Source organism: Tauraco erythrolophus, chromosome 27, assembly GCF_009769465.1.
Source record: "Tauraco erythrolophus isolate bTauEry1 chromosome 27, bTauEry1.pri, whole genome shotgun sequence".
NCBI lineage: Eukaryota > Metazoa > Chordata > Aves > Musophagiformes > Musophagidae > Tauraco > Tauraco erythrolophus.
Window position 1 is genome coordinate 333,356 of NC_141491.1, and position 23,426 is coordinate 356,781.

The 23,426-nt window shown below is 50.2% G+C and overlaps 1 protein-coding gene across 1 annotated transcript in view; it reads left to right on the top strand.

The window, feature by feature from the left end:
• The first annotated feature begins 331 nt into the window (after positions 1 to 331).
• The window catches only part of SYT6 (synaptotagmin 6), a 30,846-nt gene continuing 7,751 nt past the window's right edge, over positions 332 to 23,426 (top strand). Inside the window, exons 1-3 of the mRNA XM_009981398.2 lie at positions 332 to 485; positions 17,157 to 17,493; positions 18,878 to 19,436. Coding sequence (XP_009979700.2) covers positions 332 to 485; positions 17,157 to 17,493; positions 18,878 to 19,436 — 1,050 coding nt within the window. The remainder of the gene's footprint in view (positions 486 to 17,156; positions 17,494 to 18,877; positions 19,437 to 23,426) is intronic.

A 23,426-nucleotide genomic window follows, 5' to 3' on the forward strand; every position in this document is an offset into this window, starting at 1 on the left:
CGTCTATGGAGGGCACAAACTGAATTTGGTAGGAGGTTCTTTGTCTGGAACACGCCTTGGCAGTAACCAGATATCTGATCTCAGAGGCAATAAGGCTCCGGGAACACTGGCAGGACTGCGGCTCCGCAGGCTGACCCCGGCTCCGCCGTCGGAACGCCGAGGAGCGTTTGTAGGGCTGGAGCATCGCTGGCACCGGGTGTCCTCAGGGTGCTGCCATGCCAGGGGGTGGAACTGGTGCGAAGCTTGGTGTGATTAAACACAAGCAAACCCTCTTGTCCTAGTTTGGCCTTCTTAGACAGCAGAGGGGACAGCGGAGGATGCAGTGTGGGCGATGAGCGGCACCAAGGATGCCAGCCGCTGTCAGAAGGCAGTTGGCATTGTCACCGAGCTGTGCCAGAAGAAAAGCCTGCCTGGCCTGGACCTGGACACTTGCAGGGAATTCCTCCTGCTGCCTCCCGACCAGAGCCTGATTGTCTCCGAGCCAGGTACAGTACTCTGGTCCCGTCTGCGTGACCGGTGCGCGGCGGCCGACGGCGGAGGAAGGCAGGAGGGCTCTCGCGAGGGGAGGGAAATGTTGGCAAGTGTCGGACTCGGCGAGGTCGGTCTGGGCACGCATCTGGGCACGAGTGGTTATTTTCCTTTACACGTGTCCCACTGTGGAGTTTTGGGTGCGAGGGCTGCCTCGCCTGTGATGCCAAACGGTGTAGCCTGGTGGGGAGAGCTGCACGGAGGGGACAGGCGGGTGTTACAGGGACGCACTGGCGAGGAGGTGGTTAATGAGACGCAGTTTAACAACACAGACTCCTGTCCTGTACAAAGCAAACAAAAGCAGTAAAAAGCCTATTTAAGTAACTGAGCTGACAGGAACGGATTGCTGTTATCCTGGGTTGAGGGAAGGAAGGACTTGTGTGGATTTTTGGTCACCAGTAAGGGATCTTAACGTGCTTCCATGCACTTGTTTTACTGTCCCTAAGAAGTGCCTGAAGCTGCTCCCCGTCAGCTCGTGGAGCTGGGGAGCCACGCTGGCCTGTCCGCGGTGAAGCAAGAGCGAGCGTACTGCTCGAAGAGCAGAGGGATCATTTCTTGTTGCAAAGCGGTTCATTTCCTGGGCACTTCTGCTCACAGCATCTGGTTCCAGAGAGCTCGTCTGCTGCTGTCGCTGCAGAAGTCACTGGCGGCGGGAGCTGGCATCCCGGGCTCACCCGCTGAGGGGTAAAAAGAAAATCCCGGGCTTGTTAGCATTATTGGAAACATGCTCTAAGTTGTTTGGGTACTGGAACGTTTGTGCCCAGTGCTTCTTTTAAGCATTCTGTAGATAAGGATCTACCAGCCCAGCCTGATTTCACAGCACAAGTTTTCAGAAACTTTTATTTTCTTCTGAGGACACCTGTGCAGAGCCCAGGTGCATCACAGCAGCCCGTCAATCCCTGACCAAGGCTTTCTCTGTCACCTTGCTCCAGTTCCTCCTGCCTCTCTCTGCCAGCGTCTTGTGTCAGGGCACGACTGGCACCCAGGGCACCACAGGCACTCAGGGCACGACTGGCACCCAGGATATGCTGGCAGCTCTCTGGTTTCACTGGGCCTCTGCCATCTGCTTGTTTGCAGTGGTGCTCCCATCACTGTTGTGCCAGCGTGTCCATCCTAACACTTTGATTTCACATCCCGCTCTGCTTGTAACTTAATCGTTACCTTAAAATGCTTTTGCTTTACACCTGCTTCTGCTGCAGCCCCCTTACCACTGCTGGTACTGTCCTTATGCATTGCATCCAGTGCAGCTGTTTTCTCTCTTGCAAATAACTTACTGAATTGCTTCATCAATTTTTACCTTGGTACCAAAATTAACGTTTTTCTGACTCTCTGCAGCAGAGATACCTCTACTGCTCTTGTTCTGTCCACCTCGATAGGACAGACAGTTGCCTCGCATTTGCTTGTGCAGCCTGTTCAGGACCTCATCTTCAGGGCGCGCTCACATCATCATAAGCCTTTAACATCCCAAACATTTGTCTGGTTTAAGTGTCAGCCTCTGCCCCAGTGCCCTGGGCGAGTCATCCTGAGCTGACTGACTGCACTGGGTGCATTAACAGCTATTACTGTTGTTTCTGCTCTGCACGACTGGGCCCATTTTTATGTCTAGACAGCACGGAGGACACTGGGCCCAACGGGTGCTAATATATCTCAAATGTCTGGGTGTAAAACTGCTCCAGCAAAGGAAGCAAATCTTTTTGCATTAAGCGTTAACTATCGTAACAGTTATGGTGATAAGATACCTTTCCCATTAGTGCCTGGATGTTTATTTAATTATCTGCATTGTGCTTTGTCCATTTTACTCTAAAGACTTACATTAAGCAAATTTGATGTTGGCTACCTGGAGTCTTATGTTCAGATCCGGTGAGTCCTTCCTCATAAAGATACACAAATAAAAAGTGAGGATGGGCAAAGGTGAGCAGTGACACGGCTTTGGGACAGGTGCCGTCTCGGTACCGACGGGAGAGCCAGAGGAGCTGTGCTGCGTGAGTACCGGGTCCTGCCAACGGGCACCCATGCTGGACAGCACAGCCTTGGAAACCTGGTTGCAACGTTTGCTGGAGCAAAATTGGCCCTATTTGTCATCATCACATGAAGCCAACGGCTTCTCTGTCGGTTTGTTGCATCCTGGACAAATCTATTAGCTGATGGCTGAATCAGCTCGGCTTGTCGAGCCCCTCGGTGCGGTTCGTGTCGTTGGCGAGCAGGCGGATGGACGCACTCTGACGCTGCCAAGCCAGGAGCCACGGCTGCTTCTGCACAGCTCTGCCACCAGACCCTGGGAGGTGGTTTGGTTTTTTCCCAGTGTTTCATGCATTGATGGAGAGCAGTATCTTCTGCAGGTTCGGTGGAGTTGCAAAGAAACAAGCCAGGTATCGCTGGCCTTCTTGAGCTGCATCCGACTGGGGGAAAAAGCTGTGAATATAAAAGTATTACTGAGTAGTTTATGTAAGAATATGTCAGAATATGGTTTTATGCAGTGATCATTTTTTTAAAAACATTATGAACCGAATGTGGAAAAGTGCTGCTGTGTAAAGTGTAGCTGCTCCTCGACTCGCTGTAGTTCGGGTTATGTAACAGCTGGTTCTCCTACTTAAAGTCAGTAAGAGAAATAGAGCTGCAGTGCTTCTCCAGTATGCCGTACGTTACGGTACGCCCAACAAAAGAGCGCTGCAGGCTGCTGCTGGCTGGTAATCCAGCAGCTGAGTATGTCAGAAAAATGAAGTATTTGGATGAGGAAGGTTTTGGTACGGATGCGTCAGTGGCTAGGCGAGGGTGAGCGTCTCCCTGCAGTTTGGCCCGCGGCGGTGCCAGGAATAGCACTGATCTCTTGGCTGTGGGCCCTGAGATGGAGCAAGATGCAGCATCCTTTTGTTGTGCTGAGCTAAAATCTTCCCCTGTAGCTCCCTCCCTCTGATACCTCTCTTCCCTGCCAGTCCCCAGCTGTTGTGCAGTGATGCTGTGTGACCAGTACGGAGGCAGAAGCTGTAGCCAGTGGCGATGCCTTCGACATAGGGACAACATTTACTGCTGTGGTGATGTGCAATAAGCGACCGGATACGGCACTTTGCCCTGGAGGTGCGGCGAGTGCCCGAGGACACAGCTCTCAGACCATCTGTGGACAAGACCTACTGAGGTGCAAAGTGTTTGGCAGACGACGCAGGAGAGCCCACGCTGCCCGGTTCCCACGGGAGCGCCGTGCTGGGCTCTGCGAGCCGCTCTGGGTCACCTGGTCCTTGTGCCCGTGGGAGCGGAGCTGCTTTTGGCGAGCAACAGGCTCCAGGGTCTTTGGGAAACAGAGTGCCAGACCCCACTCCCCAGGGCCCGCCACGCGCTCCCGCAGCGGAGCGAGCTCTCCCCTGAGCGCTCCGGCCCAGGGCTGCTCCCCAGGGTACAAAGCCCACGGTCCTTCTGCTGATCAGCTTGGCTCCAGCCCTGCCAGCATCCCTGGGTACAGGCATTGCAGCGTGTCCTGCACGGCTCCCACCAACATCCCTGGGCACCAGGCATCATGGTGTGCCCTGCACAGCTCCCACCAGCATCCCTGGGTACAGGCATTGCAGCGTGCCCTGCACAGCGCTGGGTCTGGCTACGGGCAGAGGCTGTTAGCCCATCCTGGGCGGTTGTGCCAGGCAGGGGATGGCACAGATGGAAGTTGACTCCACAGCGGGATTTAAAAACAAAATGGTCATTCCGAAATGAATGTGCAGAGCTGGTGGAGTGTGACTGGAGCATGTGGCTCGGGATGTTTGCTGACTTGAAAGGATGGTGCATGGGTATGGGAGGGAATTTACATCAGGATCAGAGCACATCCAGGAGCAAACCCCTGGATTTGATTTCTAGCTCCAGCACCTACCCTGTTGCAACTTTCTTTAAATAACGTAAGTTGGGTTTTTTCTCACCTCAATGTATGAGTTTGTAAAAAGCTTCGCTGCTCTGTTGAGTAGGTGCAGGATGTAAGGGGTGATGTGCAGAGGTGTCGCAGTGTTTTAGGAGTCGCTACAGGATTGAACATGCAGCAGTCCCCGCTGATCACGGCACAGTGCGTGTTCTCTCCTCAAACCCTTCCTTGGGCACTGACCCACCGCAGCAAAATGCTCTGGTGCTTTCCTAGTGCGGGATATCGAAGCTGAAGTGAGAGAAAGACAAAGAACAGCTGGGGAAAATGCAAAACCAGAAGAGACTTTACGTGAATTTCTGTTTCCTGACGCTTCGTCAGCTGTCCTTCTGTGCTGCAATCCCACAATAATTCGGAGCACGTTTAGTGTTTTGCCCTTTGTGTGAACTGTTCTTTTTAAACTTCATGATGCAGGCAGTACATCTTGTACAGCGCTGAACACCCTCCTGGCACTTCACAAATGCTATTACATTGTTAAACCCACAAGTACATAAGTGTTCTTGCTACAGGCAGAAAAAGGGGTGAATTTTTGTGCAATAGTTTTTTTTTTCATCGCAGGAATATTGATGCAGAAAGATAATTTTTATATGGAGAAATGGGTTCTGCAGTATTTTTCCTGGAAAAAAATTATCCCTTGATATGATAGTTTGACTAATGGGAAAATTGATGACATGCGCTTTCACTGACATGGGATGCCTACAGCCACTGCCTATGAAATATGGGCAAGTCTCGAATTTACTTACCAGCTGTAATAATGCAATTTCCTGAATCCTCATTCAAGTGTATTTTAAGTAAATATAACAGTAAATATGTTTAAAGCCACCCAGGCAAAGCTAATATTAATCACTGGAGCTTGCGTCTCCAGAGGCCAGGCATCTTGGGGCAAAGATCTTTCTTATCACGGAGTAATGCACTTGCAAAATAGATCTTGCTTTCCTCTGCGAGCATCTGCTCCCCCAGCAGGAAAAGAGCCAGCCAGGGCTACGTGCAGCAGATTAGCTCTTTAGCTCCAGTAAAAGAGGTTTGTGCTCTGATCCTGAAGGTGTCAGGTTCAAACCTTGCTACCAGAGGAAGGTTTGCAAAAGTATATTAAAATAAGGTTAAAACCAGCAGCATAAATCTAGGAAAAAATGGATTATATAGCCTGTCTATGAACATGTGTCTCTGCTTATGTATTGTGTGTGGATCTATGGCTCTCCAGCTGCCTCTGGGTAGGCACTGTGATGGTCCCAGGGAATAAAACGCACCTACGGAGCTGTGAGAGTGCCTGTGTTTAGGAGCTTTGTAAGTACCTCTCTGCATAGTTGCAGGTTTGCATCTGCCTAATTGCTGTTGGTTGGTTCATTCTGAAGCAGTACAGGGAGGCTGATCATGTTTGTGCGTTTTTTGCGGACCTGGGAGCTTATTCCAGTGCAGCTGCAGTAGCCTCATGCATAGTCAGGGATCAGCATCTCAAACTCCATAGAAACGGGCAGCCAGATCACTGCTGGTGTTAATTGGGCGTGCGAGCAGGCTGAGGACAGCGACCAGGGACTGAGCTGAGGAGCAGATACCTCTTTGGTAAGTCCACGTTTCTGAAGTCACTTTGTTAATTTTTTGCCTTTTTTCAGAATATGCAGCCTCTTTTCCTTAACAAACATTTTGCTTCAGCAGTTTCTGTCTTTGCCATTGAAACATTTCCTTCTGCATTCAGTATTCTCCCTACGTTTCACTGAAACTAAGCATGTGCTTTTAGCTAGTTCAAATCAGGGCATAGCCTGACTCTATCGTTCTCCATTGTTTTGCAGGATGACTGAGAAGCTGGTAGTTCTGTGTTTGCAGGTGTTTGTTGCTGTAATATCTTTGCTTTGCTGAAGTCACACCAGTGCAATGTGCACAGCCTGCTGCACATGCCATACATTCACTAACAGTCATATAGTCTCACATGTGTGCACTCGTCGTTCAGAGATAAAGAGAGAATCATAACTGGGTCTCATATCTGACACAATTTTTCGTTTAACTATAGTTTCAACCATCCTTGTTTTTCTCACCTGTTTCTTCTTCTTACTGTTCACGTTTCTAGGTCCAGTCACGTATTCTTCCTTCAGACCCCAGGTTTCCATCTCATATTGGTTAGGCAGCTTTTTCCAGCTTTAATACTTATTTCTTTTTCAAAGATGATAATATGTATTTTTCCTTCCTGTCTGCATATTGTAAAATCCCGAAGCTTGTCTGTAACAGCCCTTGTTGTTTCAGTCCAGTGGACTCGCTAACGGAACAGTCACTTACACTGGCGGTTGCTTGGGAGAGATGTGATTTGTCTCTCTGCTGTGCATTGTCTTTAATTATACGTGTCCATTGCGAAATGGCATCCTAGAGGGACAGAGAAGGGATAGTTCCAGTGACTGTACATTAACTGCACATTTTCCATGTCTATGGGAAAAATAAAGTTAACCTGCAGGGTGACTTGTACGTGGTGAGACTGCAGATGCTGGTTAAGGCCACTGCTCGTTCGGTTCAGTTTGTTACGCTGCAGCAGGTCAGTGTTTGACAACACGACAGCAAACTGTAGTGAAGCCTGAAGGCAGGATGCCAGGAGATCCGTTCATAGAAGCCCTTTCAAAGCCTTCATTAAGACATACAGTCCTAGAGCACTTGGTTCCTTGGAATAACAATTGCCTGGAAATTCCAGCACACCAGTGTCTCTGGCATTGCTCTGGTTTTCTATGGTGTTTGTAACTGGTGCAAAGAAATGCATGTGCCCATTTGTGTAACAGCGCAGCGTTCGGGGCGCACGGCGAGCACCACCTGAGCTGCATCCCTTCCCCGCACAGCACTCAGCCTCGTGTACGTCCGCGAGCATTTGCTCAGAGTTGTTTGAGCTCAGTTCTGAATCTGGTCTCGGGTCAGAACGTTCGTGCTAAAAGGATTCTGAGCTGCAAGGACAGAGCGATAGGAGTCGTTGGAAAAGGAATCTCAGAATCCATTTCAGAAGTCCGTCGGATCAGGCAGTCCAGCCTGCGCTCGTGACGGCTGTGTGGTACGTTTTAGGGGTTAAAGATCTCTGTCTTTGTTACGAGCTGATGGAAGCAGCAGCAGCAGCAGCAGCAGCAGTGACGGGAGCAGAGCGGTTCAGGGAGGAAGTTTCCCAGTCATTCCGCGGAGCTGGAACAAAGAAATGCTCCTTTCATGATTGCTGCATTCCCGGGCGGGCAGCGCGGGGTCTCTGTGCCAAGCAGCCGGGCTCACGCAGGTGGCTGCGGACCCTGTGTCCCGCACGGAGCCTGCTTGGAACGAGCCGGTGCCATTTTGGGGTGCGGACCAGGCTCCCTTTTGTGTGCCGGTCGTTACCAGCACGACAAGTTGAGAAAGAAAGTGGGCATGACATGGGCTTCCATGGTCGTACTGGGTCTAGGTGGGTTTAATTGGTGACCTGACCTCCTGAGGACACGGATCCGTGTATTGTCCAGTCTCTCCAGCATCTGGAGCCAAAGGAGTTCTGGTGGACCTGAATCTGTCGTTTTGGATTTGCTGCGGGACACACGCAGGCAATAAAGCTCTTCCAGCTTCCAGGTCATGAAGGACCTTCCTTGCGCTGAGGGGCTCCGTGTCCTGGCGGGCACTCAAAGGAGAGCCTCTGGAAAGGTGTTGGGCCACTTTGTCCCCAGCTTGGGGCCTTCTGCTGTCCCCTGGCTGAGCTCCGCTTTCTCGGGCTCTCAGGCTGTGTCCTGCTGCGCGACTCTGGATCGCAGAGTGGGAGACTGCCCGGGCACCCGTGCTGGGGTGAGAATCAGTGGTCGTGGCAGGTTCACCCTGCTGGACTGCAGGCTGGGATGGGATGACACCCTGATTCAGCTCCTGGTCAAGCTTTATCCTGAGATCTTTTGGAGCCAAAGAGAGAGCTGCAGGGAAGCATTTCCCCAAAACTGACTCTCACTGCAGAAAGGGAAGGGTGGCAAGACAGCAGCTGTGCCATGGCAAGCCCGGACACCGAAGCGCTGCTGACGGCAGCCCCTCCGGGGTCTCACAACTGTCGCGACTTTGGCCAGGTCTTTGCAGGGGAATTTTAAGGTCCAGGGTCTTTGGTCACTTAAGGGAGACAAAGCGATGGTGAAAAGCTTTTGCATGTTTCGTGTGCATTCCATCTTGAAATGTGGTTGTATTTCTACACCCCGGCGGTGTCCGTACCGCGGTGTTCTGCTCTGTGCCCGGCTCTGCTTGGCTCAGCAGCTGTGCACGGGGTTGGCCCCCCATGCTCAGAGCCTCAGCAGGGCTTTCCCGGCACATCGGCTGTGGGCTCAGGTCCTGCACGCAGGGGGTCACATCACAGGAGGACGATGATGCTCAGTGTCAGCTGTTTAACCTCAGCCCAGGGACACTGTGCGTGCTCAGCGCTGCCGCGTCGTTTACAGCTGTTGCTGCAGCATATTGCGATGAAATGTCACGGGATTAGCACACAGCCATGTACCGTAATTACGTGCAGTGTGGTTTATAATGGTTCCTTAGATTGTCATCAGTTAGGCATAAAGCAATGGCAACTCTCACTGTCTCATTTGTACCACTCTAGAGAACAGCTGATTAAGACACAAAGCGACCTAAATCCCTGGGGAATTTTTCCTTCGGTTTGGAACAATTTTTTTTTCTTTTTTTTTTGTCGCTTTTGGGAACAGAAATGCTGCGCTGCTGACAGCTCAAAGTTCCTCTTCTGGCTGCACATGCTAACAAAAGTTTGAGAAACAAATGTGCCTTTGATGAAAGTCCAAACAGCAGGTGTGTCAATAACCACTCAGTACCAAAACGTTTGGTCTTCAGAAGCCTTTGATCAGCCTCCTCCGGTCCAGCTGTTCTGCTGGGGCACAGCCATTTTAATGGATATTAGTCATTTTCTCCAGGTATTGCTGTGGGCCTTGGCACTGTGCACAAAGCCCATAGTCTCTAGTGGGCAAGACGACGGTGGAAGAAGGGAATTTTGTCTCCAGGTTCTGGCTGGAGAGCCCAGGCCAAGGACGGGTTAGGGACTGTCCGTCGGCAGAGCTGACCTCCATGTGGGAGGCTGGAATGGCACTGCCGAGGATGTCCGTGTGCTTGTGTCTCCTGCTGCTGCTCCAGCCACCCGCTTGGCTCTGCCTGGCATGAGCTCTGCTGTGTCGGCTCGGCAAGTTGAACCACCCTCGCTTGGCGTCGCAGAGTGCTTCTGCGTGGTGTTCCAGGCAGCGTGCTCCTGCCGCTCCGCGTCGGCTGGGGAGCGGATGCTACTGGCAAGGAGAGACCTGCGGCAGCATCCCAGCTTCGGGGACCAGCCGTGGCATCGGAGACCTCCTCTGCCACAGACATTGGTTCCTGGGCACCCTCTGCATCTGTGTCAGGTGTGGCTTCCATCCCGTGCAGGGGGACATAAGGAGGAGGGAGCAGGGCTCTGCCAACTGTGCCGAGACCCGGTTGCAAAGAGCTGTTCCAGATGTTACAGGGACAGGTGTGACTTCCGTGCCCGTCTCTTTTCTAAAAGTCCCGCAGACACAGTGGTGGGTGGCATGTTAACCCTGTCTCCAGTTCGTGTTTTAATATGTTTTGCCTGGATCTTCCCACGCAGACAGATTTGAGATTTCTTTTCTGTTTCTAATCCGTTTCGGCCATGATCTGATCTGGGTTTTTAAAGACATTTGGCTTATGTGGGCTTCCACTCAGCTGTCCCTCACCTCCGGTCTGAAGGAAGGTGAAGAAGGGAAAGGAACTTTTTTCTAAGGTCCTTGTCTAAGCTCAAAAGTCTGATTTTCTGTTCCTTGTAGAAGATGGCTCTGGATCTGAGTATATCTTACCACGGCAAAGCAGCAGTTCCTGCGGCAATCCCTCTTACTCGTGTTTGGTGTTACTGCTTAGCAGAGATTTCGCTGAGCTCTCGTAAAGGATGTATGGAATTTCTTAGCTGTGTTTTGGCTGTCCCGAATCCGATATGGTGGAGGCTTCTTCTGTGTGTAGCAGGCATACAGGTGTCTTTTGCTTGTCAGCTATTCATGATCCTTTGCTTTTTTTTTTTTTTGGCAATTAAAACTTTCTCCATTCTATTTCAGTGAGCAAAGCACAAGCTCCAGGTCCTTAGTTTGGAGTATTACACATTATCATATGTATGTTTATTTTTTCTTTTTTTGTTATGTATACACACGTGTTGACATCGTTGTTGACTCTACACTTGAGAATCACCTTTGGTGTTTCCCTCTGAATTACTCTGTTCAGATTTTCTTCTGCTTTTTCAAACTCAGCCTGGGGGATTGGTGCACCTCCTGCTCCGGTATCTGAGTGCAGTTACCGTCTGTTCCCTGGGTGATAAAACTACCAAACCATAAACTGAAAAATGCCAAGTAGTAAAGGGCATCTTTTTTCCAACAGCCTCTATTTTCCCCATCTTTTCTCTGTTCAATGCACTTGTCTAATCCGCTCTCTCAGACCATCAGGTGTGAAAGTCCCTCACGAGGCACCGGGCACCGGGGTGCAGCAAGGACAAGGACAGCAGCGCGTTGCCGTCCCGCAGGGAGCCAGCAGCTCCAGCCCTCCCTCCGCGCGCCCGCCTCCTCCGAGCCAAGAGGTAGCGGGAGCTTCAGCTGCAGCCTGGATATGCAGCGAAAACGGGAACGGCTCTTGCCTTCCGCAGGCAGCGCGCGATGCGGGCAGTGCTCGGGGGGTGTCCCGGGGCCCCGTCTTCTTGCAGCGAGGAGCTGCCGCAGTCTCCATCGCGGCACGAGGGCACCGAGTCGGGTTTCCTGGCTGCACCCGCGCCCAGGCTGCTCCTGCAGCTGTGGCTGGAGCTGCTGGAGTAGGACTTTATTCCAAGCGCAAATTTGTTGTTTAAATGTTTTCTCCTGAATTACAATTTGAACTAGAGTCTATAAAACTTGGGGATTTGTAAGTACTGTCACTAACAAGCTGGTAGCTGGTTTCCAGGACAACAAATTACACAACTGTCAAAAGAACAAAACTTTGCATGAAGTTGTCCATGTCTCAGGTTCTAGTTATTCTCCCACCTATAGAACCACATCCCCTAAAGAATTACAGTAATTGGTGAAAACAGCCCTGGCATTGCTTAACGAAGGAAGTTTTGTCTGGACTGGGGTTATGAGGCTGCTGTTTGCACTTGGACGTAGTTGCTTGGAACACTGGATCCCTGCAAGGTCTCCAAACGTGTCGTCCCCATACTTAACGTGCAATAATGAGATGGTTTGAATTTTATAATCTTACATAATTACTCTCAAAATAGCTTCTGATTCATCCTTCCCTTTGAAGCTTATAGTTTGCATTCCAATAAGCTCTTGCATGGCAGGAACCCTGTGGTAGCAGCAAATTAATTTTTAAGAAGTTTTTTCTAGCTAACCGAAACTTTGGCATAGCCGGTTTGAGCATTCATGTCTCTGCCTTCCCATAACCCGTTGCGTAGCTGGATGTGCGCAGGAGGTGAGCGGGCTCCGTCCGGGATCCTGCAGAGCCCACGCGGGCAGGAGGGAGCTGGTGGGAGCTGACAGCGTGAGACTCGGTGTCCAAGGGCTGAGGAAGCACGTGAACAGGATAAATCTTTTAGCTTCATGCAAGAGGAAGGTTGAGTTTGCAGAACTTCTGAGAGGACACTTCAGAGGCTCTGTGCACATTCCCTCTCAGAACATCTGCAGTGTTCATCTGGTGAGGATTTCCACCCCTCTGCGCGTCTGAGAGGGGAGTTTGCCATTGAGCTGCGTGTCACGAACTGAGTGTGGAAGTGCTCTTTGTGTAAAACCATCTGTGAAAACTCTTCCTCCTTCCACCTGGATTTCAGTTCACTCCCATTACACTGTCTGCTGCGGAGTTACTTGTGGTTGGCATCACAGAGTCACAAAACAAGATTTGGGCTGCTCTGCAGCAAAGAGGAGCCGCCGCTTGCCTTCGCCTGGAGAGACCCCGTGGGGTGTACCGGGGTGCGGGAGCGTGCACGGTGTGGGAGGCTCTCAGGGTCTCTGCAGGTATTTCATAACATCTGCTGCGCTGGACGGCTGAGAGGAATAACCAGTGACTCCTACACTGCCAAGAGACACAACCACTGGTGGCCCTGCAGGTGACAGATATCCCCGGTGCTCTGCAGGTCTTGCTGCTGCGCGGGGGCTGCTCTGCTGCGCGGGGGCTGCTCGGCTGCCCTCATTGCCCCCCACAGCATGAGAGAGTGTCTGAGGGACAACGGGAGCTCTGCTCGATCCAAGATTGTTTTCTGACCCGGTCCTTTAACATCAGCTGAGAACTTGATGAACTGTTTCCCCTGCTAACAACCCCCACCTCTGTGCTCTCGCCTGAGCAGCAGCCCCTGCAGTGCTCCGCAGCACACCCAGCTCCTGCGCTGCCAGGCTGCTTGTGAAAAGCAAATTGACTGCGGTTAGACTTTGAAGTGACAGCTGCTAATGACTTGTCGAGCTCAAGAATATTTCAGGACATATTCCTGTAGCTCACAGCTGCCTGAAGAACACAACCAGTAAATCAAGAAGAGAAGCGCTGCTCAAGTTTCAATTGAGAAATGGCAGCGAGAGGCTGGAAGGTGTGCTGGTGAAGACTGCTGGAAGGTGTGCTGGTGAAGACCCCGGCAGAGGACTGGAGTGCTGGTCACAGTCCCAGCACACAGAGGCAACGAGTGACCAGGCGTCCAGTGCTCGCCTCCTGCAGCCACGTTCTCTGCAGACCCCAGTGCCCACTCAGCTGTGGGCTCTGTTAACTACAGCTGCTTGCTGACACGAGAACTGAAGCCGTGTTGCGTGGCAGGGACAATCTGATCATTACTATTTGCTCCGTTACCGTTCCCGCAGCCGCGGCAGGCTCGGGGAGGGGACAAGGAGATGGCCGAGAAATACACACTGCTGCACTGCAGCTCCCCTGTCACCCAACACGGCATTTCACGATTTATAAGACAGAGAGTTTCCGTTTCAAAATTCCTGTTGCAGTGTGCCCTGCTTGCTGCTGCACTCCGTGGTGCCCTGCAGGGTTTGTTCCGAGCTGCGTTCCCGGGGGGTGATTCCCGCGCTCTGCGGCGGTTCGCGCTCTGGTTTTGGTCTGGGGTACTGCTGGATGCTGTGCTGCTGTTCCGGATTAACATTCTCTTTCTGTTCCATCCAGTCCCTGCTCCTTGCTCTGTAAAGCTGCAAAGGTGAACGACATTGCTCAACAGACACGTCTGTAGCCAGGATTTAACAGAAACCTCTTCCTTTTCCCCTGCGCCCTCTGCCCCCACCTCAGCTGTCCGAGATCCACCACAGTCTCTCACACCCCATTTCCAGCCCTCAGCTAATCCAACTCACATTGCTGGCACTTCTCAATCGGGGGGAAATTAGATCAGCTGTTGGTGGGTGCCTCGTGTGGTCTTCTGAAGCCCCAGAGCTGCCTGACTCCTCCTCCAGCCAAAACTCTTGCAGTAATCCCTCATTTGAATGTGTGATCTCTACAGAGCCCTACAGAAACAGAACAAGATGTTCTCACAAGCACTGTTGCAATAGAAAAAGTAGCAAAAATGGGCAGAGAAGCCTGGAAATATCTCCTGACATAGTATAAGCAATGGTTGATATATTACGCTGGAAAACCAGTCACGCAGCCAGTACTGGCGAGGCTGAGGTACGTGACCATCACCCCCTGCCTCTGGGCTCTGTCTCCTGTAACTGCTCTTCCAGGAGCATTTGCTGCGGCAAGACGTTACATGACCCCAGTCACAGCTCAGAAGAGCTGGAGATGCCTTTTCAGCTGAAAGAAACCCGGTAGGGAACGAACCAGCCAGAGCTCTCCCTGATGCTGAGATTGTCCATTGGCCACCAGAAAACTTACCAATAGGAACCTCTTGCAGGGAAGATTCCGTTTGCTCTTGGCAGGATCAGGTCAGAGGCTTTGTCTGAGTCTGTATGTGACGACGGAGCTGTGGGACCGACCGTGCCACGGCGGCAGCGCTGCCCGTACCCAACCGCAGCAGAAGGCTGCTCTGGTGAGGGGGTTGTGCTGAGGGTTCTCCAGATGCAGAAGCACATCTGTCCTCTTGCAGCTGCCAAGAGGCTCTGGGAAGGGGCCCGCTGGGTCTGTGGCACAGGTCCTGGTGGCCGGTGGCCACTGCAGGTGAGCTCCTGCAGCGTGAGCCTGGCCCCACACTGCGCCTCAGCCTGTAGCCTTTGATTTTTTCAGCCCCCTTGAACTTCCACTCATGGTATTCAAATTTGTTGAAACCCAGCAGGTGGCTGGAGTGACTAATAGATGCTGGAGTGATGAGAGCGCCATCAAATGTGTTTTGTTTTCTCTGTGGAGAGTCAGTGGAAGAAAAGCTAAATTACATCTTCAAGATATTAAATACAACTCTTCACATTAAGCTCAGAGTTACCCATGAATCTCTTTAATGATAGGCGCAAGCTACTTCACAGTAATAAAAGTCAATGTTGCCATAATTAGACCAGTATTGTCTTGCAGTTAATAGACTGCTGTAATCATGGCCTTGTCATATTATGAATCGTATTCTGTTTGGACTTTGCTAATTATCCCCTGTGGTAACTCAGTTTGGGTATTATGAAGTCACCAGGGATATAGAGCTGAAGGGTACTTCCACCATAGTCTCTTAATTAGTTCCCATCCAAGATGAAGCAAATGGATATTTGTACTGGTGAGCCGCTTTCCGAGCGCACGGGTACTGGGACAGGGGAGGGGCTGAGGTGTCTCTTGGTCTGTTCTGTGCCAGGAGTACCCAAGCAACCTCTGGCCCTGGGGCATTTTCTGTGAGATAAGGCATTATCTTGGTTTTGCAGTTTCTTCTAAGTTAAAGGACATTTAAAGCATAACATTTTGAATACTGGGTATTTTTTTAAAAGTAACTGGTATTTTCAAATTCATAAGAGAAGGCTCATTAAATCAATTAAGGTCAACTCTGTCCAGCTGATATTTAAGTTTAGTAAGCCATGAAAAAGCCTTGGGGAGTTCAGTGTCATCTTCAGACAAACCAATATTCCTCCCAGGCAGATGCTTAAAAAAATGTCTGTAAAATCCTGATCTCTCTACTCGTGTTTTATGTGAGCTGTCAGAGGAAAGAGTAGGAGGTCATGCATAAAAGTATCTGTGAATCCTGTCAAATACATTATGGATGCCAGCTCAGCGAGAAATGACATGAACTAAGATCTTTGCCAAGCTGGCAACAGGTTTTCAGAAGGGATAGCTGATGATTTCTGATGTTTTCCATTAATGAGTCGGGTGTGCCAGCAGAGTCATGCACGCTATATAACTTCTTGGAATGGGCAGAAGTATCTCAGCAAAAACTTTTCTGTCGCGTAACAACTCCCAGCAGTGGGAGATTCTGCATTGCAACCATTTCCTCTATAACGACACAGACGTATCTGCAAAAAGTCCAGGTTCTTCACTTTTCTTATGAAACTGTTTGACACTGAGTTTCCTGGGTGCCCATCGCTTGACTTCCCCCGAGGCTGGTTGTGCTCAGCAGGGGCCACTTCAGCGTGAGCGCTCGGCCGGGCCGGGGGCACGCGTGTCGCAGGGGTGAACCCAGGGGCTGCTGCTTCACACGGCGGCGCAAAACGTTTACGGTCCAAACACACACGTAAAGGAGGTGAGAAAGAGGTGATGGTTCCGCTGAATAAACTTCTGGAGTGTTTGATAAACTTTCGCCCATCTTCGTGTCCTGACGTGCCCTTCAGTGGTTTGAGGAACACACCTTTACTGGTCGCTGCAAACAACGCTGCGGGCGGTCGGGGAGCTGTGCTGGAACTCGTAGCGATCTGAGACTGGACCTGACGCTGCAGACTGGACTCCAGTGCAAAACCTGTCTCCATCTTCAGGGACAGCTGTTCTTTATGATTCTGAACTGTTGGAATTGTGGTTTGGGTGGGAATCTGAAAACTAATACACTGTGAGAAAGGAACTAAAACCAGCCACTGTTTTCTCTTTTTGAAGTGCTGTGAATCATTTCACAGCCTGGATCATATATATCTCTCTGTGCACATCTTCCTTTCTTCCCGATTCTTCAGCCTTAGGTATGGAAGCTCTTTCCTCTCCAGAAAAAGCTTGAAATGCTGAAATACATAGTGTATGACGTCAAAGTGAGTCAGAGAACATACACAGCTTCTGTGCTATTCAGCAGAAGGAGTAATGCGCAGTACTTTCTGTACAGTCTCCTTCTATGTTCGGTTCCACTGCATCAGCAGCTTGTGATTTTTTAAAAAAAATTTTTATTGGTATTTACTTTTTATTCCCCATGGGCACATCTGGACAAGATGTGAGCATTGATAGTACAACAACAATCTGCTTTCAGGATCATGGTAGATAGATTATTTTAACATAGTGTCTGAACACCTGTGGTATGAAGCAAAAAGACAGTTTCTGCTGGTACAGCACTGGAGCTTGTTTCTATCATTCAGTTCTGCAGTTCTTCTCGGCTTCAGGCTCAGCAGTTTGCCAGTGCCACAAAACAAACCAAGGATGATATTTGATAGGCAATCTAAGCATCATGGTATAAGACTTCATAGGTCTGGCCATCTGGAGACACCCATTTCTCCCCAGATGTGTCTCTGGCAGAAAGCGGTCCCGAATCTGTCGGAGGATGCTCACCTGGCTTTGACTCTCACTTGCAGAACCTGCCAAGAGCTCTCCATCAGTCATGATATAAGTCAGTATGGACCATTTCTTCCATTTACTTATGGCTTTCTCACCATCTTTCTTTTCTTGTCTCCTTTCCCGTTCCTCCCCTCTCCCTGTCATGTTGCCTTCTCTCCCCCTGTAGAGCTCTCCGTCAGCCTCCTTGCAGTGATAGTTATTGTGTGTGGACTGGCCCTGGTGGCAGTTTTTCTGTTTCTCTTTTGGAAGCTGTGCTGGGTTCCCCGGAGGCACAAGGCCATTTCTTCTCACCCGGGCACCGTGCAGAGCGAGGCGGGCCGCAATAAGGAGAACATGGCAGACAAGCTCAAGGACACGGGTGCCCTAAGCTTCCTGGAGGCAGCGGTGAAGATCAGCCACACTTCGCCGGACATCCCTGCAGAGGTCCAGATGTCCATGAAAGACCACATCATGCGGCGCACGCGGATCCAGAGGCAAACGACGGAGCCTGCGTCTTCCACCAGGTGAGCGGGACGAGTGCTCCGCAGCGACGCTGCACCGCGGGGTGGGAGAGGTGTTTAACGGAGCCGGAGGTTCCCGTACCTTCAGGGAGGCTGAAGAAAGCACTCCCACCTACGTGCTGGGTTACTTCCCAAAGATGGGTCATTAACCAACGATGTGTTGAGACTGGCTCACCACGGGCCCTTTAAAAAATCACGGATTCCAGCCCTGTTGCTGTGACTTGACCTCATTGTGTCGCGCCGTCAGTACGCTTTGGCCACTTTAATTGTGTTCCAGCAGGAGCGGCAGGCTGAAGTATCCATGACGGCGCGCTGTCAGACAGAATTAGACCTCTTTGCTCTTGCTGGTTGCTGTGGCTCCTGGCAGGAACAATTAGATGAGCAGAATTGACGTGTCGCTCACTGCACAAGTGCAGAACCGGCTGCGCTCAGCGCGTCTCTGCCTCAGCCGGGGGCAGAGACGTCAGCATCTCACCCGGTACATCAGGGTAAGGCTGTACGGACCTTGGGAGACCTCGGCAGGAATGCTGAGAAACACGGCACCTCTTCCTTGACACAGGAGGCCGTGAAAGTAGGACAGGAAAGGGCGCTGGCAGGGTCCGGGCTGCGCCCCAGCACTGCTGCTGGCTTTGCTGGCGGTGCCCACGACGCGCACGAGAGCGCGACTGCACAAACGGACGTTGCTCGGAGATCGGCTGCTGAACTGCAGAATTCATAAGGCACCAATTGCAGCTCCTGTTTGAAGAAGGTGGAGTTAAAATCAACATGATGGCACTTGCAATTGTGCCACATACTCTTTTATTTAACTGCACCACTTTTCGGGCAGCTGGTTGCCTCTGCTGCGCGCGCGCTCGTTCTGCTTTTCTTACACCTTTCCAACGGAGCAGAACTCAAAAGCTCAGCTGTCTGCGTTAGGACAGACAAAGTGGGACTGGGCTGTGTGTGGGAAGGGCTCGAACCCGCTGTCTCCGGTGGCAGGCGGTCAGACCCGGCACGCTGGGGAGCAGCCTCGGCTGCTGGGATCTCCGATGCACAGCCCAGCCCAGGCCAGCGTCTCCGCGCTGGGCTGTCTGTGCCTTGCTTAGGGAATTGTTGGGTCTCACGTATTTAGCTGTGGGCTTTTTACTTGTGTAACAGGTGAAAAAAACGCAGCTTGCTGCAAATACTCTGAAAGTGAGGAAATTTGCTGGATCGGTTCCTTTGACCGCTGGAGGTGTTCCCTTCAGCATCCACTTCCATAACGTACGTGGTTTCTGCGCAGAGGCCAAGAGCACCTATTGCCCTCGCTCTTGTGCTCTCCCTGCTTTCCGAGCATTAGTAGTCCGGGAAGAAAAAGGAGAGAAATGTCCATGGAAAACCATACAGCTGTCGTGTCTTCCTCCTGCAGGCACATCTCCTTCAAAAGGCACCTTCCCCGGCAGATGCACGTATCCAGCATGGACTACGGCATGGACCCACCGGCTGTGGCTGAGCAGCCAACCAGCATCGGCCGCATAAAGCCCGAACTCTATAAGCAAAAATCTGTTGACACTGAGGACCCCAAAAAAGAGGCAGCAAAGACCTGTGGGAAAATTAACTTCACTCTCAAGTACGACTATGAGAATGAGACACTGACTGTCCGAATCCTCAGGGCTTTTGACTTGCCAGCCAAAGACTTCTGCGGCAGCTCAGATCCCTACGTGAAGATCTACCTCCTGCCTGACAGAAAGCGCAAGTTCCAGACACGAGTCCACAGGAAGACTTTGAATCCCACCTTCGACGAGTCCTTCCACTTCCCCGTGCCACATGAGGAGCTGGCGAGCAGGAAGCTTCACCTGAGCGTCTTTGACTTTGACAGGTTCTCCAGACATGACATGATCGGAGAAGTTATCTTGGAGAACCTGTTTGAGGCCTCAGACCTTTCCCGGGAGACTTCCATCTGGAAGGACATTCAGTACGCAACGACGGTGAGTATCTGCTTGGGGGAGTTGTCCCTGCCCTGGGAGCGTTTGCGGCGCGGTGCTGCGGCGTGGCGGGTGGTATCTGTGCATGAGGAGGACAGGTATGGAGTGTGTTCTGAGCAGCCCCAGGGCAGGACAGCTCGGGAATATTTTTTTGGCTGGACTGCCTAAAGGGGTGAGTCCTGCACAACTGCTGACTGGTAGGTTTATTGCCTCCCAGAGATGGTACCATTAGCCCTGGGGACCTGAAGCCGTTGCACGGAGGGATGGTGAAGTACTCTGAACCCTGCCAGCTTTACCAGAATCCCAGTTTACTGGAATTTCATCCCCTTACGTAGTGACGTGCAGTTGTCTCACCCACAGCGAGTCTCACTGACACCCGGTTTGCTAAAAAACAACTCAGTGGTTGAGTATGTTCCTTGTCTGGAAACTGGACAGGGGTAACACTCGGTCTCACTGGACGAAAACCACATAAATCACGTAGCAACAGGAGAAGGTTATGGAGTTTTTAACCCGTGTATGTTCCATATTTGCTGGGATGGTTCTGCAAGAAATAGTGGGTGTTTTCCTAGCTGACTAAGTAAACTAATTTAATGGAAAAAAGCCCCCACAAAAACAGGTGCAGAGACACCAACAGCAGTAGTGTTGAGGGAGAAGCCTCCAAAGAAGGTGTGAGAGGAGCAGAGCAAACATGACGCCCAAGACACATTGTGTAGCAGCCTTGCAGAGCTCCCACCGAAATGTCCAGTGCCGTGTTTGGCTCCATCTCCTCCTTCTCTCTGTGCCATTCTTTGGGAATGGGCCAATATTGGTACATCTCAGCCAGTTATAACACACCCAAGGACCTTTCTGTTTAATCAAAAATGAGAAGGGTAAACACGGTTTTCGTAACACCCGAGGAAAGCTCTGGATGACTAATAATGCATGAGATCAATCGCGAGGGTAAGAAGATAGGAAAGCACTTAAGCAATGATATAAGCTATTCAAACAGCTAGCACTCAACTATTTAATTAATGATTGTACAGCTTGTGAATCAGTGAAACATTTTTGGTTTCAAGACTGCAAAGGTTATTGATTCAGAGCTTCCATTATTTCCTAAGAGATAACTGATATGAATTTTGGAAATGTCCCAGTGTCTATAATCTGCAAGAAAATAATGTACCACAGGACACATTTTACTCTCCTGTATTTATGGTTGCAAAGCAAAATCTCTTGACCTAATACAATGAGGTCAAAGAACAATTTATGTTGGTATTACACCCTGAACGGGTCCTTTCAGTGCAAGGAGAGGAGCAGAAGATGAGATCATGCCCACAGGGTGCTCTCACAGACTCGTATAGGGCTGCTCTCTCCTGACATCTGTGTCCAAGGCTTCCTGCTCTCGTCCCTCCCAGACCAACACAGACCAAAGAACGTATGAAAAATAGACCCAGCCCAGGTGTTGTCTGAATACCAATTGCTGCTGCATCGTGCAGCGGCCACAGCGCCCAGCGGAGCCGGCAGGCAGTGATACGCAGGTGCTCATTTCTTTGGGAATAGAACAACCGTTTCTAACAATAATTTCAGAATGTTTATTTTAAATTATCTTCTATGGTCAGTAAAGTCTGTAGCTAAGACTGATAGATGCAGTGTCTGATTGGAGCTGGGGACACTTCAGTACAATCCCAGTCCTCGAGCTAGTTCTGATGCAGTGGCAGGGTGTGCAGCAGGTTCCAGACAGTTGTCAGGAAGTGCAGAGTTATTTATTCAGACTCTTAAAAGAGGAAGAATACCTCTAAAGGTAACAAGAAGTTCCATGTTTTAAAAAGCAAATTGTAATTTCAGGCACACGGTTTTTGAGTGGTCATTTTAGGACACTGAGAATGAATGAGGGTCTGTAAAATACTGAGCTCCCGGTCCGCTGGAAATCGGCCGCATCGGAGTCAGGCGGTAAGAACCGCGGCGCGGCTCAGCTCTCGGGGTGCAGCTGACACCAGGGGTGAAACTGCCAAATGTCTCGGGGCACTCGGAGGTGGGGTTCGTTGCTGCTCTACCCCCAAGACAGCAGCCCGACTCGGGGGCGTCCGTTATGTTCGAGGTGCCGTAGCTGAAATGCAGCCAAGAGCCAGAAGCTGCAGGGGCTCTAAAAGCTCTTTTGTGTGTGATGGAAATTATTCTGGTACCCTGATAAGGCAAATTAGCTTAAATTTAGCTCCTGGTAGACACGTCAAGAGGTACCAAAGGTGGAGGAATGATAACTCAGTAAGTGTTTTCACTTTCATTACTGGTCACTGACAATGGGGCTGTGACTCCAGCTCGTTTGGTCGCACGGAAAGGGAAGCTGTCCAGGATGCCGTTGGTTCATTAAGGTGAGCAAGAGATCAGAGTGGGAACTCCGAGTGGGTGGGAGTATTAAAGTCTTATTTACCAGCAAATAGCACCTGCAGAGACAACATTTATTTAGAATCGTAGAATCACAGAACGGTTTGGGTTGAAAGGGACCTCAAAGACCATCTCGTTCCAACCCCCCTGCCATGGGCAGGGACACCTTCCACTAGACCAGGTTGCTCAAAGCCTAATCCAACCTGGCCTTGAACACTTATTTACATACGTACAAGTCTAGCCATACATTGCTCTGTCCAGAAAACATTTGGCTGCCACTGTTTCTTCTGTACACTGTATGCTGAAGAAAATTTTCAATTTATTTGCTAGTCAAGTGAAGTCTTGTAAAGAATCAAGGCTTTCATGTAATGTTCATTAGTATTCTGCATGTCTAAGTGGAACAAATATCTCATCTTTGCCTTACCAGAGAACAAGAAGGAAATAATTTGGCAAAAATCTCATCCATCAACAAGATCTATTCTCCTAACACTTAGCAAAGCTTTAAGTGCCTAATGCATTTACTTGTTTTTTCAGTTCCATCACTCTACTAACAGCTACAATTTCTTTTCTGCAGATCATTATATCACATTGAAATGAATCAAACCCTCTGTTTCCAAAAATAGGCAGGTTGTTTGCTCTACAGATGTGGAATCTGTATGTACAAAATAAGATACTTTTTAAAAATCCATTTTTGGAAGGAACTTGGAAACCTTTCTACTGACTTCAGATGATAATGCTTTCTAGTTTAAATAACACTTTTTGTTTGTTTATTTTGTTTTCCTTAATTCCTATCAGCAAGGCAATGATGGAATGGGCTTTTAGGAGATGTAGTAGATAAGGCTGCGTGTACAAGAGGTGCTAAGACCTATGTGTAAAAGTTGTTTTAAGGAGCACTAAAAGAGTAAATCGTATTTACCTCTAGGTGATCCAGAAACAACCAAACGTTTCTGAGTGCCATCTGCTGGTTAATTCACTATTTATATTCATACATATACGTGCCTCATACTGCGTGTGTTAGCTCTGAAGGCATCTCAAAGAGGCCAGTGGTCCAAATGGTGGTAAGCAGGTCACAACCTAAAAGCTCACTTGCTTCTAAATGGAGCCCTTCATGGTCCTTTTCTGCATTAAAGCTATGACCCCTGGTCTGTAGCTAACTAGTGATTCATGCTCAACTTTGGAGAAAATCATCGAGTTACTCAGAGCGGTCTGCGCTCTCTGCCGAGATGTGAGGCGCCAGCGAAGTCCCTGTTATTGAACCGACGGCGGCGGGTGTGCTAGCAAGTCACTCGTTGCGTTTGTTGCAGTGCACAACCAGGGAATTATGGCACTGCTGCCTGTTAAGGTTCCACCCTTCTGTGATCTCACCCTGTGTTTGGTGTTTCTCCATTTGAGGAAATAGATGTTAGTGTCACACACTGGGCACTAGAGGGTATATGCTGTACATTAAAGCAAAAGTTGACAGGAGTGTAATTTCCTTACTGGCCTTCATTTGGTGTCAGCTCTCCCTTCGCTTCCGTGTAAGCAATGGGGCAGAACGAGGAGTGCGTCAGCTGTAACGCTGCAGTAGGAAGCACCTACTCAGGCAGTGGGAGATCATACTGAACTATGATTTAAAGCTGTAATATCTGGACACAC